At 41.1% G+C, this 16,457-nt stretch overlaps 1 protein-coding gene across 3 annotated transcripts in view; it reads right to left on the bottom strand.

Annotated features, from left to right (window-relative positions):
- FGD4 (FYVE, RhoGEF and PH domain containing 4) overlaps positions 1–10,176 on the bottom strand; it is a 188,314-nt gene extending 178,138 nt beyond the window's left edge. For 2 of the 3 annotated variants that reach the window (XM_036889359.2, XM_057491980.1), the window contains exon 1: positions 9,691–10,176. In XM_036889359.2, coding sequence (XP_036745254.2) covers positions 9,691–9,970 — 280 coding nt within the window. In that variant the 5' untranslated portion in view covers positions 9,971–10,176. Of the gene's footprint in view, positions 1–6,832; positions 6,856–9,690 lie in introns of those variants that run through there. The other variant, XM_057491979.1, reaches the window with a different exon arrangement.
- Positions 10,177–16,457: the final 6,281 nt, after the last annotated feature.

The following is a 16,457-nucleotide window of genomic DNA, read 5'->3' as shown; positions in this document are numbered from 1 at the left end:
GACCAATATCCCTGATGAACGTAGATGCAAAAATACTCAACAAAATATTAGCAAACCGAATTCAAAAATACATCAAAAGGATCATACACTATGACCAAGTGGGATTCCAGGGATGCAAGGATGGTACAACATTCGAAAGTCCATCAACATCATCCACCACATCAACAAAAAGAAAGACAAAAACCACATGATCATCTCCATAGATGCTGAAAAAGCATTTGACAAAGTTCAACATCCATTCATGTTAAAAACTCTCAGCAAAATGGGAATAGAGGGCAAGTACCTCAACATAATAAAGGCCATCTATGATAAACCCACAGCCAACATTATATTGAACAGCGAGAAGCTGAAAGCATTTCCTCTGAGATCGGGAACTAGACAGGGATGCCCACTCTCTCCACTGTTATTTAACATAGTACTGGAGGTCCTAGCCACGGCAATCAGACAAAATAAAGAAATACAAGGAATCCAGATTGGTAAAGAAGAAGTTAAACTGTCACTATTTGCAGATGACATGATACTGTACATAAAAAACCCTAAAGACTCCACCCCAAAACTACTAGAACTGATATCGGAATACAGCAAAGTTGCAGGATACAAAATCAACACACAGAAATCTGTGGCTTTCCTATATACTAACAATGAACCAACAGAAAGAGAAATCAGGAAAACAACTCCATTCACAATTGCATCAAAAAAAATAAAATACCTAGGAATAAACCTAACCAAAGAAGTGAAAGACTTATACTCTGAAAACTACAAGTCACTCTTAAGAGAAATTAAAGGGGACACTAACAGATGGAAACTCATCCCATGCTCGTGGCTAGGAAGAATTAATATCGTCAAAATGGCCATCCTGCCCAAAGCAATATACAGATTTGATGCAATCGCTATGAAACTACCAGCAACATTCTTCAATGAACTGGAACAAATAATTCAAAAATTCATATGGAAACACCAAAGACCCCGAATAGCCAAAGCAATCCTGAGAAAGAAGAATAAAGTAGGGGGGATCTCACTCCCCAACTTCAAGCTCTACTATAAAGCCATAGTAATCAAGACAATTTGGTACTGGCACAAGAGCAGAGCCACAGACCAATGGAACAGACTAGAGAATCCGGACATTAACCCAGACATATATGGTCAATTAATATTTGATAAAGGAGCCATGGACATACAATGGCGAAATGACAGTCTCTTCAACAGGTGGTGCTGGCAAAACTGGACAGCTACATGTAGGAGAATGAAACTGGACCATTGTCTAACCCCATATACAAAAGTAAACTCAAAATGGATCAAAGACCTGAATGTAAGCCATGAAACCATTAAACTCTTGGAAGAAAACATAGGCACAAAACCTCTTAGACATAAACATGAGTGACCTCTTCTTGAACATATCTCCCCGGGCAAGGAAAACAACAGCAAAAATGAACAAGTGGGACTATATTAAGCTGAAAAGCTTCTGTACAGCAAAAGACACCATCAATAGAACAAGAAGGATCCCTACAGTATGGGAGAATATATTTGAAAATGACACATCCAATAAAGGCTTGACGTCCAGAATATATAAGGAGCTCTCACGCCTCAACAAACAAAAAACAAATAACCCAATTAAAAAATGGGCAGAGGAACTGAACAGACAGTTCTCCAAAAAAGAAATACAGATGGCCAACAGACACATGAAAAGATGCTCCACATCGCTAATTATCAGAGAAATGCAAATTAAAACTACAATGAGGTATCACCTCACACCAGTAAGGATGGCTACCATCCAAAAGACAAACAACAACAAATGTTGGCGAGGCTGTGGAGAAAGGGGAACCCTCCTACACTGCTGGTGGGAATGTAAGTTAGTTCAACCATTGTGGAAAGCAGTATGGAGGTACATCAAAATGCTCAAAACAGACTTATCATTTGACCCAGGAATTGCACTCCTAGGAATTTACCCTAAGAACGCAGCAATCAAGTTTGAGAAAGACAGATGCACCCCTATGTTTATTGCAGCACTATTTACAATAGCCAAGAATTGGAAGCAACCTAAATGTCCATCAATAGATGAATGGATAAAGAAGATGTGGTACATATACACAATGGAATACTACTCAGCCATAAGAAAAGGGCAAATCCAATCATTTGCAGCAACATGGATGGAGCTGGAGGGTATTATGCTCAGTGATACAAGCCAAGCGGAGAAAGAGAAATACCAAATGATTTCACTTATCTGTGGAATATAAGAACAAAGGAAAAACTGAAGGAACAAAACAGCACCAGAATCACAGAACTCAAGAATGGACTAACAGGTACCAAAGGGAAAGGGACTGGGGAGGATGGGTGGGTAGGGAGGGATAAGGGGGGGAGAAGTAGGGGGGTATTAAGATTAACATGCATGGGGGGGTAGGAGAAAAGGGAGGGCTGTACAACACAGAGAAGGCAAGTAGTGATTCTACAACATTTTGCTATGCTGATGGACAGTGACTGTAAAGGGGTTTATAGGGGAGACCTGGTATAGGGGAGAGCCTAGTAAACATAATATTCGTCATGTAAGTGTAGATTAGTGATACCAAAAAAAAAAAAAAAAAAAAAAGGGCAGTTCCTGTGTGGTAACCTCCAACGAGTTCTACACAAGGGTATAAAGGGCATATAAAAGTGTAGGCAAAGGGTCTGTTTGTGTTTATACAGAGGATCAAAGCCTAATTGGGCTACCCCAAAAATGAACTAAGATACGATATGAAAAAGAACTTCCAACATCTGCACTCTCTGGAAGACTCATGCCAGAAGATGATCATCAAAAAACCCCAACAAAGATCCACGCACTGCTACAGCTGTAGATGCACTCATCCCACCAGTTCCTGGACTTGCCATGGGAATGAGGAAGGAGATATCTAAGCTGGCCTGTGCATACAGTAAAACAACAAAATTGGACTGGATCTATACTGTTGGAACTCAACCAAGAATTTGGAGAAGTGCAAATTGTAGCACTCCAAAGTCTTACAACTACAAACTATTTACTGTTAAAAGAACATATGGCATGTGAACAGTCCCCAGGAATGGGTTGTTTTAATTTGTCTGATTTCTCTCAGACTGTTCAAGTTCAGTTGGACAATATCCACCATATCATAGATAAGTTTTCACAAATGCCTAAGGTGCCTAACTGGTTTTCTTGGTTTCACTGCAGATGGCTGGTAATTACAGATATGCTTTGGTTATGTAACTATACTCCTATTATGTTAATGTGTGTGTGCAATTTAAGTAGTAGCTTAAAACCTATACATGCTGAAGTTACTCTACAAGAAGATATATCAAAGAAATAATCAATCTTCCCATGTTTTCTTCCGCCTGCTACTTCTATAGCTTTTCTTCTTCCTTCCTAATTACAACCCTTAAATAGAATTCGTGCCTCATATCAAATTTACCGAGTATCATAATTCTTCCAAGTGGTAAAGATACCTCAAGACAAATGCTGGGCATAGAAGCCACAGGGCATAAATATGCAAAGAAGTAAAAAGCTAACTTTTTCAAACAATAAGGCTTCTCTCTCACTTACCAACTTCACATTTCCCTGTATGGCCCCAGAAGATGACTGGTTAGCCAGAGACGGGTAAGATTCCTCAAGGGAGGAACAACCTAAGACAGGCACAGTCGCAGGGGGGCCATCAGGTGAGAAATTGGGGATCAACAGAGGTGAGGCTTAGAACCTCACCCCCCCTGTTCTGAGAGGAATCTTCTACATACGTGGATGTTTTATTGCCCTGGTCTAGCTTGGATTAACACATAGTCTACAGGCACGCACCTGATCATCTACATGTGCTCTCTTACAACACTAAACTATGTTTTCTACCTTTATCTTGTATCTACCTACCACTTCAGCATTTTATTAAAAATAATAATAATAAAGAGAGAAATGTGGTATCCACATATAAATCAAGTATAAAAACCAAATGAGTATTCATATTTGAACTGACTGTTTAGAGTTCATAATGCATGAGCAAAACCGAAAGTTTCTGTGATGACTGCCCTTGTACTGTTCACTATGTAACTTATTCATTATGTAAGAATTTGTTCTACATGTAAAAACTTGTTTGTTATGCCTCAGAAGATTGGAGACTGACAAAAATTAGGCTTGAGGTGGATTAATGATTGTGCATTGAGCATTGACTCCCCTATACAGAATTTTATTGTCGTTAACAACCATTTGATCAATAAATATGAGAGATGCCCTCACAAAAAAAAAAAAAAAAAAAGGACAGACTTCCAATGGTAAAATAAATTAGTAACCGGGATGTAAGGTATAGCATAAGGAATATAGTCAAGATATTGTAACAGCCTGGTAGGGTGATAGCTGGAACCTAGAATTATGTATATAAATGTTCTACCACTGTGTTGTACACTTGAAACTCATGTAATGTAATACTGTGTGTCAACTACCCTTCAATAAAAAATAATTATTAATAAAAAAAAATAATAATAATAATAATAAAGAGAGAAATGTGGTATCCACATATAAATCAAGTATAAAAACCAAATGAGTATTCATATTTGAACTGACTGTTTATAGTTCATAATGCATGAGCAAAACCAAAAGTTTCTGTGATGACTGCCCTTGTACTGTTCACTGTGTAACTTATTCATTATGTAAGAATTTGTTCTACATGTAAAAACTTGTTTTTTATGCCTCAGAAGATTGGAGACTGACAAAAATTAGGCTTGGGGTGGAATAATGATTGTGCATTGAGCATTGACTCCCCTATACAGAATTTTATTGTCGTTAACAACCATTTGATCAATAAATATGAGAGGTGCCCTCACAAAAAAAAAAAAAAGAAAGAAGGACAGACTTCCAATGGTAAAATAAATTAGTAACCGGGATGTAATGTATAGCATAAGGAATATAGTCAAGATATTGTAACAGCCTGGTAGGGTGATAGCTGGAACCTAGAATTATGTATATAAATGTTCTACCACTGTGTTGTACACTTGAAACTCATGTAATGTAATACTGTGTGTCAACTACCCTTCAATAAAAAATAATTATTAAAAAAAAAAAAAAAAAAAAAAAAACAGATTGATGAGCTCCTCTCTAAACCTAGTGAATTTCATCTGATGCTTTTTCCAATCACGTTTCCAGCAAATGCACACAGAAAAGAATTTCAGTACAACCCTGCCGATCCCAGGACCAAATCCAAAGCAAAGTCCAGAGGCCGTGGCCTTGGGCGGCCCCTAGTCCCCATCCCAACAAGGCCCACGAACTCTTGTGTGTCACCAGTCGGATCGATGAACCCGAGTTCCCCTCAATAGACAAAAGGAATCCAAGCAAACAGGTGAACATGGAATAAAAATCCCAATGACCTGAGATTCACAAGTTTATATGGCTATTCATTAAGAGATGACTATGCTTCAAACTGCTCTTGGAAGGAAATACAAGAAAGAAAACCCTTCCTGGTTCCTGTTCCTCTGAAGGACTTTCAAAGTTCATCCTTAAGCAGCTTCCAAGAAACAACGATATTGATGTACATCACCAGTTTATTATAAATCTTGCAATAGATTACTTGCTTAGATAATTTTTCAGCTACAACACACATTAATGTTACCAACAGGATCGGCCCCAACACACATAGCCTGCTGTTCCTGCGGCACTTGGCCTCCCAGAGCCACGGGAAATCCTAGGAACTAGCGTCACCAGCACGTGGGCACTGAAGCCAGAGAGGCTTGGCTCAGATCCTGCCTCTGACGCTGAGGCTGACTGCAGAGCTTTACAGCTAAGACTTTCCACAACTTGAGTTTTCCTTTCCTCTGAAATAAACCACCTACCTGCAGTGTCATCCTAAGGACTGTAAGTAAAGCCTACATCGTCCTGGTTCAGAGTCAGCATTCAACAAATGCTAAGTGTTCTTATTCCTCTTACCCAAATCTCCATCCCTCCTCCAGCAAAGGTAAAATTAGTCCCTTAAATTTGCTCAGAATTTTGGAGTACGTGCTGAGAACTGGAGAAAGGTACTCTACCTATGGAAAGCTCGCACAGCGTATGTGGAAAGTCCTGCACCACAAGCACTCAGATGCTGAATAAATTGCAACATATACATCATTGACCCTTTAACTACGTGGGAGCTAAGGGGCACCGACCCCTGTGCAGTTGAAAACCTGCATACACTCTGACGCCCCCCAACACTTAACTACTAATAGCCTACTGTGACCAGCTGTCTTACTGATAACAGAAGGTCGATTAACATACATTTCGTGTGTTATACATCATATACGGTATTCTTGCAATAAAGCAAGCTAGAGAAAAGTGCTTTCAAGTTGTCGAATATCTCCAAAAAGTTTTCCAATATATTTTCTGAAAAAAGTCCACATATACATGAACCTATGCAGTTCGAATCCATGTTGTCCAAGGGTCAACTGCACTTTTTAATGTACTGCTGAAATTGTAAGAAAATGAAAGACGTTCCCAAGGATGAGAGGGGAGAAAAAGTAAAGAGTGATAACCCTAAACCCAAGGGGCACACTAACATGTGAGTCAATGCTCCACCGAAGGCACAGCCCCTGGGGTAACGGGCAGCCTAGGAAAACCTGCCTTCCATCAGAGCGCACCTAGGGGGAAATCTGCAGACCCACAGTGAGCCTACACGGAAATACTAATGATGGTGATGAGGCCCGGAAATCCTCCCTGAGCAGGCCTGACCTCACATCTACACTGTCAGCCAGGGAAATGCTTGGCTAACCAAAGCGGTCTTGGGTTAGAAGTAGAAACAAGTATTTTCTCCAGAAAGGCATCTTCCATGCAGACCCTTCACGATTCCCATAAAACTACGGAATAGTTAAGGAAATAAGTTACCTTGAATGATAGCAGTGAAAACATTCAGTACTCTCCCCCACCCCAAGGGCTTCAGATATTCAGACTATGGAAAAGAAAAAAAAGGGGAAGGAAAGGCATTTTTAAAAAGCTGGAACAACAACAGTAACAGAAAAGCACAAGACAAATGTAATCCTACTTTGTGTGTGTGCGTGCGTGTGTAAAATCGCTCTTCAAATGTGTGTGTACTCCGTAACAGAACTATGTGCTTTATGTGATGTGCGTTAAGAACAGACGTCCTTGAATTTGAATCCTGGCTGACCAAATACCAGTTTATGATTCCAAGCAAGTTAGTACGACTCTGTGCCTGATTTCTTCAGCTGCACAATGAGCATAATACTACCTATTAGGACTGTTGTGAAACAGATTCATACACGTATTTGTGTACCTCACAGAACAGGTCCTAGTGTAGAAAATGCACCCCTAAACAGTAGCTCTTATGAACATCACAGGCAGACGGCATTCATTCAAACTGTACTTACAGAGGGTCTCCTATGTACCAGTCCCTGTGCCAGCCTCTTCGGGACACAAAGATGGTTAAGGACTCCTTGTTATGACACTATTTGTCATGCTTGTTTTGTGCCAGACACTGACCTATACACTTTACTTAATCCTCCAACAGTCTCTTGTAAAGCACTGTTATCTCCACTGTCCAGATGAAGAAAGTGAGAGATTTAGAGACTTGGTTCAATTCACACAGCTCGTAATGGGAGAGAGACGAGAACTTGGGTGCTGTACGACCCCACAGCCTATGTCTTCATTTCCTCACCTCTTTGCTTTCCGTAGATAAGGAAATTCACAATCAGGCATACATGGAAGATGCAGCTGGTAGACTGTTTTGATTACTTTGGACCAAAAAGCACAGAACTCTAAAAATAGTGGGTTTTACCATCACAGAATATAACATGATGCCACTAAACTGAATTCTCTGATTTCTTGACCTCTCAGTTTTTGTTCCTTCTTCAAGAGGCAAATTTAACATTTTGATAATAACATCCACTCTGTATGTAATGAATCTAAATACTGTGGTTTTCATATATATATATATACTTTTCTAAGTGCTATACAATAAATTGGCACTTCTTGGGAATTTAAACCTGGCTTACTTTTAGATAAGGGGAGGATCCTACTTATATGACAGTTGGGTGAGACTTAATAAGGGGTAGATTACACTCAAAGAAGAAGTACTTTCTGAGATGTTTTTGTCTCAACAAATTTAAGAGGGGTAGTCACTCAACAGTGTAAGACTACCTGTCAAAACACGAGATCGTTCTCCAAGGGACACTACAGAGCATATCCTAGGAAAGAGAAACAACTGTACTATACAGCAATACTTTCAACCCTAAAAATAATAGCAGCAGGAACTCTGAGTTCTTGCAAACACTTCTGAGACAATGTAACAGACCTAGAAAAGTTACTGCAAGGTTCTCCTTAAAAAAAAAAAAGTGTTCTGGATTTTCTCCAGATAAAAATGAGACTAGAAAAGAAAAAGGACTCTTGCTTCCCTAAGCACAGATGCCTGGTAGAATGATTGGCAAATTGCCACAACTTCACTTCTCCCTCCAGGAAGGCACTGTGTCTTTTGCTCACCTTACCCAAATTAAGCAGATGATTTTCAGAGAAATCATAAAGAACTTGGAGCTCATTACCCTCAAACTGAAAAGAGTTGATTAAGAAATTGGGTACCTCATTTAATAAATAACTTCAAAAAAAAGCAATACATTCACTTAAAAAGGAAGAAAACACCCCCATTCATTGCAGAGTGAATATACACCTAAATCTGGAAGAGATTTCAGGAGGATTTCACCAGTGCCTTCACTTTGCTGATGAGAAAATTGAGACGTAGGGCACTATAATTCAGTTGCTTATCTGCATATTTTCTCACATTACTATTTCTGCCCTTTGGTAATGTGGCTGTAAATTTGCAGTTCATCATCCATTATGTTTTTCTGTCCTAAGACTACTACAGCTTCAGGACAAGGATGAGGTAGAAAAATACAAAAGCTCCAATACTTACCACATTTAAACCATCAAAACAGCTTGGCTTTTAATCAGAACAAAACGCGTGGAAGTGAATATTTGTATTTCTGCTGCTTATATAAGTATTTTGCCTCATAACTGGTCTGCGTGCAAGAAGACTTCTCTGGTTATGGGACAGTAATGGGATTTTAAAGAAAAGTTTTGCAAATCAAGAAAAAAAGGCCTGTAATGCATTTTACGTAGTTTCAAGCTGGCCTCGGGGGAAGGAATGCCTTGCCTTCAAGAGAAAACATACGAACAGATCATCTTGAGGATTTCTTCCAATATTTAGATAAGAAGTCAGAACTCAAAATACCGCATTTCTGAGTCTGAATTTACATATATTAAAAAAAAAAGCAGCAGCAAGAATTCAAAATCTTTATATTAGGAACATGTTGCCTTAGGAGAGATTTGCATCTTTTCACAGCGTGGAAAACAAGCGCCCTTCCAAAGGGAAACCCGAGCGCTGGCCCGGGGTCACCCCGCAGCTTGGCTGCGCGACCAGGATGGACCCAGCCTCCACATTCACGATCCTGGTCTCGCCAGGTTGCCGAAAACAGGAATTTAGCGAAGAAACGTAAACTTCAGTATCTAGAAAATGAACCTTATTAATTCCTACCCAAACTTTTTTTTTTTTAAGAATTCTATCTTTACTTCCGGAGTGCTCTTTTGAATGACCTCCAGGGCAGGCCCGGCCCCAGGCGGGCTCCGGCCGAGGCCCCCTCGGGGGCAGGGACGGAACAGGGAAGGGGGCGACGGCCGGGCTCGGCGCTCCGGGGAGGCCTCGCGCCCCTGAGCCCCCGCGTCCCCGAGGCACTTACCCGGGGCGTCCGCCGCTGCCCGGGCCCGTCCCAGGGGCGACGGGGGCCGACTCCAGGGCCTGGGGGTCCCGCCCGCCAGGTAGGAGGCTTGGGCGCGCCGCCGGATCGCCACCCGCCTGAAGCTGCAGCCGCCCGCGCCGCCCGCGCTGCGGGCTCCGCTCCCGGGCCCGGGGGGCGTGGGCCCCGCGCCCCAGCTCAGCGCGGCCTGGGAAGGGCCACCGCGGGACTGCTCGGCGCCCGCGCCGCTCCGCTGCGGCGTGTCCTCGGCCGGCGCCTCCATGACCCTCCCGGGACGCGCGGCGCGGTCTCCGGCGCCGCCTCCCGTCGGTCCCCGCACTCGCCCGGGGCCGCCTCCTCCTCCCCTCCGCAGCCGACGGCCGGCAGCGCCCCGAGCGCGCGGAGGGTCCGGCCGGTCCGCGCCGCCGCCGCCGCCAGTCGGGAAGCCGCCCAGGACGCGGGGCCGGTCCGCGCGCAGCTGCCCCGCCGGTTCGCTCCGGGCGTCGCCGCCCCGCCCCGCCCCGCGCCGCGCCGATTGGCCGCGAGGACGCCCCCCGCGGGGTGCACCTGCCCGCCGCGCGCCGGCCTCGCGCGCAGGAAGAGAAGGTCCGGCGGGGGCTCTCGTCGCCGCCCGGGGGTCGCCGTGCACGCAGACCCTCCTTCCGCGGGTCCTGCTAGTGTCCCAGGCACTGTACTGTCCCCCTGAGGTCATCTTTCTTCTGTCGTAGTTCCCCAGGGGGAGGCGAGGTGGGGAACCTGCAGTGGGTCCCCAGGCCCTGCAGTTAGAATCCCCACCCGCGTCTGCACCGACGTCCGTCCTTATCTCATCGAATCTGAGCGTCTGGCCCGGGGCACCAGGCCAGAGAACACGCTCAAGGGGAGTGTGAAGTCAGCACGGAGCTAGCGACCCACAGGTTTCCAGAGGCGCTTCGGACCCTCCATCACCTGACTTCCTGAGTCCTTTTAATTTGTCGTTTTGTTTAATTAACATCAGCTAAATAGCAAACTGAAAAAAAAAACATTTTAAATTGACTTGGTTTGCTTGCCTGCATTTTAAAATTCACCGTTCCCCAGGAATAGGTGAAATAGATGGAGGGGAAAAAATTAGAATGTGGTATCTTGATCTGAATGATAGTTGCGTGAGTGCATAGCCATGTCAAAATTCATTGTGCTTTATGCTAAGATTTGTGCATTTCATTGTACATACCTTAATAAAAAAATTAAATTGACTACCCTCTCCAATAATGAAGAGACTGTGTTCCAAAACCAGAGATAAGAGCATTCCAAGCACTCCAGCTCAAGTAAAAAGTTTCCCAGCCATCACTCCCACCTTGGAAGCCACCCCACGTTTATTCAAGTGGTCCTTCATCCAAGTAACATCTCCTTCAGCTCCCTGTAGTGTATGTAGCCCATAACCCACGCCTCCTCAAGAAACCTATTAGGAGAGCAGATCAACTGCCTCAGTCTCCCCGGCTACTACGCCAGTCAGTATACCCGAGGAGAAGGAACTAACCCCCTAATTGTTAATGCACCCGTTCAGGTGTTGTTAAAAGGAGATTTTGCTCCCTTCAGATTTATCATCCCTATCATGCATTGTGCCTAATCATTGTTTCTCTTTGTGTAATTGTGGTGTTATCTACTGTGCCAGATAACATCAAGAAATAATTTAAACAAGCAGTTTCACATATAAATTAATACCGAAAGGAGTTTTACCTCCATATACAGAAGTTAACTATAATTTAAATGCAAATTTCTAACAATTTATTCAGTTCAATAAGAAGGTGGTATCGCAATCGAAAACACTCATCTAGTAACGTAGCTGAGAGCAGTCTATTTTGAAGTGAGAAGATGCTGACAATCTTCTCCTTTAAAGAACTGTTTACTGATTGAAACTTAAATCCCTCCACTCCCCCACCCAGAAATACTTTCTTAGTAGATGCTTACCTTCCCTGTAGAGAACCGCTGTCTACACCCCTGCATGGGGCAAGAAGGTACCTTACCGTAAGTATTCCGGGCAGCAGTTTTATGCTTCCTCATTTGGATATTTTGTGTTGTTTACATTATACATATTTGTTTCTTTCTTGGTTCAAGTTCACATTTGCCTAATAATATAATATTAGTTCACATTGCTGGATGTCTGTATTTTCAGCTGGAATGTTTTATAACATATGTATCACCTGACATTTTCTCTATCGATGTTTTTGCTTTTTATCTTCTGATAGAAACCATTTCTAAGGGACTTTGCATTTGGTGACTACGTTTTCCAACAGTAACTGAATGGGTCAACATAATTTCATCTCAAGTTAGGTTAAAGTAAAACAAAATATCGAATATCATCTTGTACATATAGTCTTAATATACTATTTTGTTTATATAGCTTTTAGGAAGTTTGCCAGTTCATTAACGCATATTGAATGAGAACTGTCCTGGGTCCTGACTTACGGAAACGCATGCAACGGACAGGGGCTTAAATGCCGTATCCCGCGACTGAGATGGTGCTCAATGCCAACCAAATCCTTTATCATTTTCCTTGGGCACACAAAGTTACTGACTGAAGCCTTCCCTTGCAGTTAAATGGAGCCATGCAGTGGAATTTTTCAAAATTTTGTGAGCAGAAATGATACGTTACCTCCAGGCCTGACTTCTGCACTCTCGCCATGAAAATCTGTACTCTTCTCACTGCTGGAATGCAGAGGAGCGTGTAGAGCAACTTGGAGCCCTAGACCATAGTGGAGCCACTATATGGAAAGGAGTTGGCAGCCCAGAATCACCCCTTTCTTAGAAAGTAACATGCAAGATCAGGGTAGAAAAATGCATAAGATTATGGACTGATGCAATGCCTTAAATCTTTATCTTTTCTAAGACACTAAAAGCTATATGTATATTGATATGTGTCTTTAAAATATAATTAAAATGTTTTAAGCATACATTCAACTTAATATTCAATCTAATCAATCAGCCTCAGATTGACCTAGTCCCTAATAAGCAAAATAAAACCAAAAAAGAATGTTCAGGAGAAAAATTATGCACCAATAAACTGCTTCTACTACTGATAAGAATATCACTTTCAAACTAGAATTTAAGAGAAATCAACACTTGGCAGCAGATTCAGTTATTTTAATCTCACTAGAGAAAGAGAAAACTTCTCTCATCTTAATAACAAATCATGTTATTTCCTCAGTAAATGAATAATAAATTTATTAGTTATTTACTTTGATGGTGTCACTGGGTAAGAATTTATATAAATGTCACTAAAGTAATAAAGGTCACCAACAGGCATGAATCATGCTGACTTTACCTAGTAGCATTAGGAGGCTGACATACGGAGGATAATTTCATGAAGACCTGACTGAAGATGATACATTAACAGGAACTTAGTCAACAGTATGATATTTTGAGTTGGTACAAATTGAGATATCAATAGTTTTATGTCTGTGTGAAAATTATATATATATGTAATATAGACACATAGTGCATATATACAGTTGTACAGTTTCTAATGTTAATTTAATTTCTATTTCTATTTCAACCAGGTTTTGCATATGTTGACTTTCATAAGGAAATATATATACACCTCTTAGAGAATTTGCACAGATTTTAGGTGTCACCTGGAACTGTCAAGATGCAAGTGTGACTTTATACTTAAATTGACCACTATTACTCTTTAAAAGGACATATCAGTCAATATCTTTTTAAAATAATTTGGAAACTGGAAGGAAAGCAGTTACTTTCTAAAGCACAGTCCCTGGCATTGTGGAGCCTATAGTTCCATGAGATTAGGAGAGGGGCACCCAGCCTGAACCTGGCCTATCAGGAGAAGTGCACAGAGGGAGAAGAGAGCAGACAGACAGAGAGACAAGACTGCACTTACAAGGCATGGGGAGAGTGAAATGGAGCCGGAAAGAGAGTAAGATCAGGTCATTAAGGACGACGTACATCCTGCTAAAGAGGACTTTATTCTGATGACAGGGGAATGATTTTTTAAGAGATTTAAGCAAGGAGTGATGTCATCAGGTTTGCATTTTAGCAATTGCCTTAGCTGTCCACATCCCTTATTTTTAGGGCATTACATCAAAAAATACTGATCAGCCCTAAATGTTTCATCTCAAAGAATGAATGAATGAATGAAATCTTTGGGAAATATACTTAAATCAGGTACATGAAGGAAGTTTTAGAACACTTCACCTCTTGGGAATTAGATCTCCACATCTTTTTGCTACCCATATCATGTGGGGCTTCTTTTTAGTTTGGTTTTTATGTAGCGGTTTTGTTATTTGTTTTGTTAAACACATCATACGTGACTGCTGCTGAACTATCTCACTGGCCGCCAGGACACTGAGAGCAGAGAATAATGGAATGCAGATCTGTGTTTCCACTGCCCTCTTTCCTGACCAGGGCACGCAAAGCCAAGACTCTGACTACTAGACCTTCCCATATGTTATTGAGTATTTTTGTTATTTAATTAGCAGTAGGTTTGATGTGCTAAGGTCTATGTTTTCCATAGACCAGATTAGTGGTATGACACAGTAACCCATGAACTGAGCAGGTCCAGAATGGGAAGATAAATGTATTACTCTCAGGGGCTGCATGAATGGATTATCTGAATTCTCAGGCATATAGTTTATCTTCATGAGGTAAGATGCCACCGATAAGACGAAGCATTAAGCAAGAAAAAATTCTCCCAATTTAAACCAGGTCAAAATGTTCTAATGACCATTCAGTGACTCTTGCTACTGTGCAGTTTCTTTTATCTATTCTGAAGAATTTGGCAATTTCTTCTACCTCCAATCTAGAGCGTGGTATGTGAGAAAAAACTGGCTAGCTTCTCTGAATACAGCTTTATCTATCGGCAGTTAGTTACCTTCTCTTCTTAAGTCCTATAAAACGTTTGGTTTTTTTTGCAAGGAAATTTGGAAATACAGTCATTTCTTTGCCACATACCTGCTAATATCACATTTGCACTCATTATTAATGTTACTAATAGCACATTTGTACCTGTTGAATACCTTTCTGTATTCAATCTAAGATTTTTAATTCCACTTTATAGTGAAATCTCTTTGGAGACATTTTAAATGAATTAAGGCATTTTAAGTGAATTTAAACCCAGCACATGCAGACCTACAATGATCACGCGGTATCTAAAGTAGTCAAACTCTTAGAAACAGAAAGTAGAATGGTGGTTTCTGGAGGCTGGGAACAGACAGGGAGCCATTGTTCAATGGAGGTACAGTTTTAGTTGTGCAAGAGGAAAAAGTTCTAGAGGAGTCTGTTGCACAATAATGTGTGTATAGCTAACACGACTGCATTACTGTAAAGTTGAAATGATTGAGATGGTAAATATCATGTTATGTATTTTTATCATAATTTTAAAACCCCTCAATGACCAAGTTTACACATGCACAATGATACCGTTTGTCAGGGGCTATCTGGCCTTCAGCAATTACACTATGCCATTGATTATAAAAATGCAACCCAGTTTCAGAGATGTTAAAAAGTGAAAAAGGAAATGTGTCCTAAGATGTATAAAATATGTTTTGTGTGTGTGTATACATTTTTTGTACTTTTATAAATCAGGTAACATTCTGATAATTTACCTATTAATTTTATTTATTTATTGCTGGAAAAGGTATATTCTTTGAGCTGAAATATTTCAGGATTGATCAAGAGTGAATTGGTAGTGGAGTATATAGATATCAGCACACTTATTATGGAGTTACAAAAGCCCCATATCTTACTCAATAAAATGTAGTTTTTCCTGTTAATTTGGTTTCATATACTTTAAATACATCACTTCATATATTAACTAAAAATTGAAAGAACGTGGTAAGCACTGTTGGTCTACTCAACTGCCATATCCACTTTTTCTTGTTAACAAAACCCAATTTCATTCAAATGCTGGCAGCAATGTGCTCAGACATGCTGTGCTCCTTCTTAGGAAAGCTGGGTGGGTCAGGCAATCAGGGGATCCTGTCTTGTTCGCCAGTTGTTGATTTAGGGGAAGCAGATGACCTGGTTTTGCTCAGTGCGTTTAGAGGAGAAATCTGCTGTGGGCTTCTGGGAAGGATTCTCGCATATTAGAGAAGAACCGATTAAAATCAACCCACCTGCTCCCTACGCTTCCTGCTTGTAGGTGTGGTTTTGTGAGGATACAGATGTAAATCCTGAGCTACTCTGGCCAACTTGTGATGGGGGCCAGGGGTGGGAGATGATGTTACGCAGGATGGCAGAACAAAATAATGGAAAGAGCCCAGACTATTGCTTGGTGCAATATGCTACTGAACCAACCTTGAACCTTCCTACCTCTTGAATTTTGTAAGTGACAAGATAAACTGTACTTATTTTTAAGCCACTATTAGGCTTTTTGTTACCTGTAGCCCAAAGTATACTGATACAGGAAAAATAGTCCATTCAAATTTTAAGAAGAGCACTTGGGATTGTGAAATTATAAAGCACTGTGTTTAATGTTTTATTATTACCACTTAGAAAAGTTTTATTTTAGGATTTATACATATATCCCTTTATTGTTTTTCAATGAGATCCTCTAGGTAAAAGGTCAGCAAACTGTAAGCCAAATCAAGCCCACTGCCTGTTATTTTTGCATAGCCCATGAACTAACAAATGGCTTTTCATTTTTTAAACGGTTGAGAAAAGAATCCAAAGAATATTTAATGGCATGTAAAAATTACATCCATAAATAAAATGTACTGAACCTAGCCAGTGGCTTTCCCACCACACCAGCAGAGCTGAGCAGGTGTAACACAGACAAGCTG

The sequence above is a fragment of the Manis pentadactyla genome, chromosome 14 (genome assembly GCF_030020395.1).
Source record: "Manis pentadactyla isolate mManPen7 chromosome 14, mManPen7.hap1, whole genome shotgun sequence".
Lineage (NCBI taxonomy): Eukaryota > Metazoa > Chordata > Mammalia > Pholidota > Manidae > Manis > Manis pentadactyla.
The sequence above is the reverse complement of the archived record's forward strand: the minus strand, read 5'-3'. Positions and strand labels throughout refer to the sequence as shown.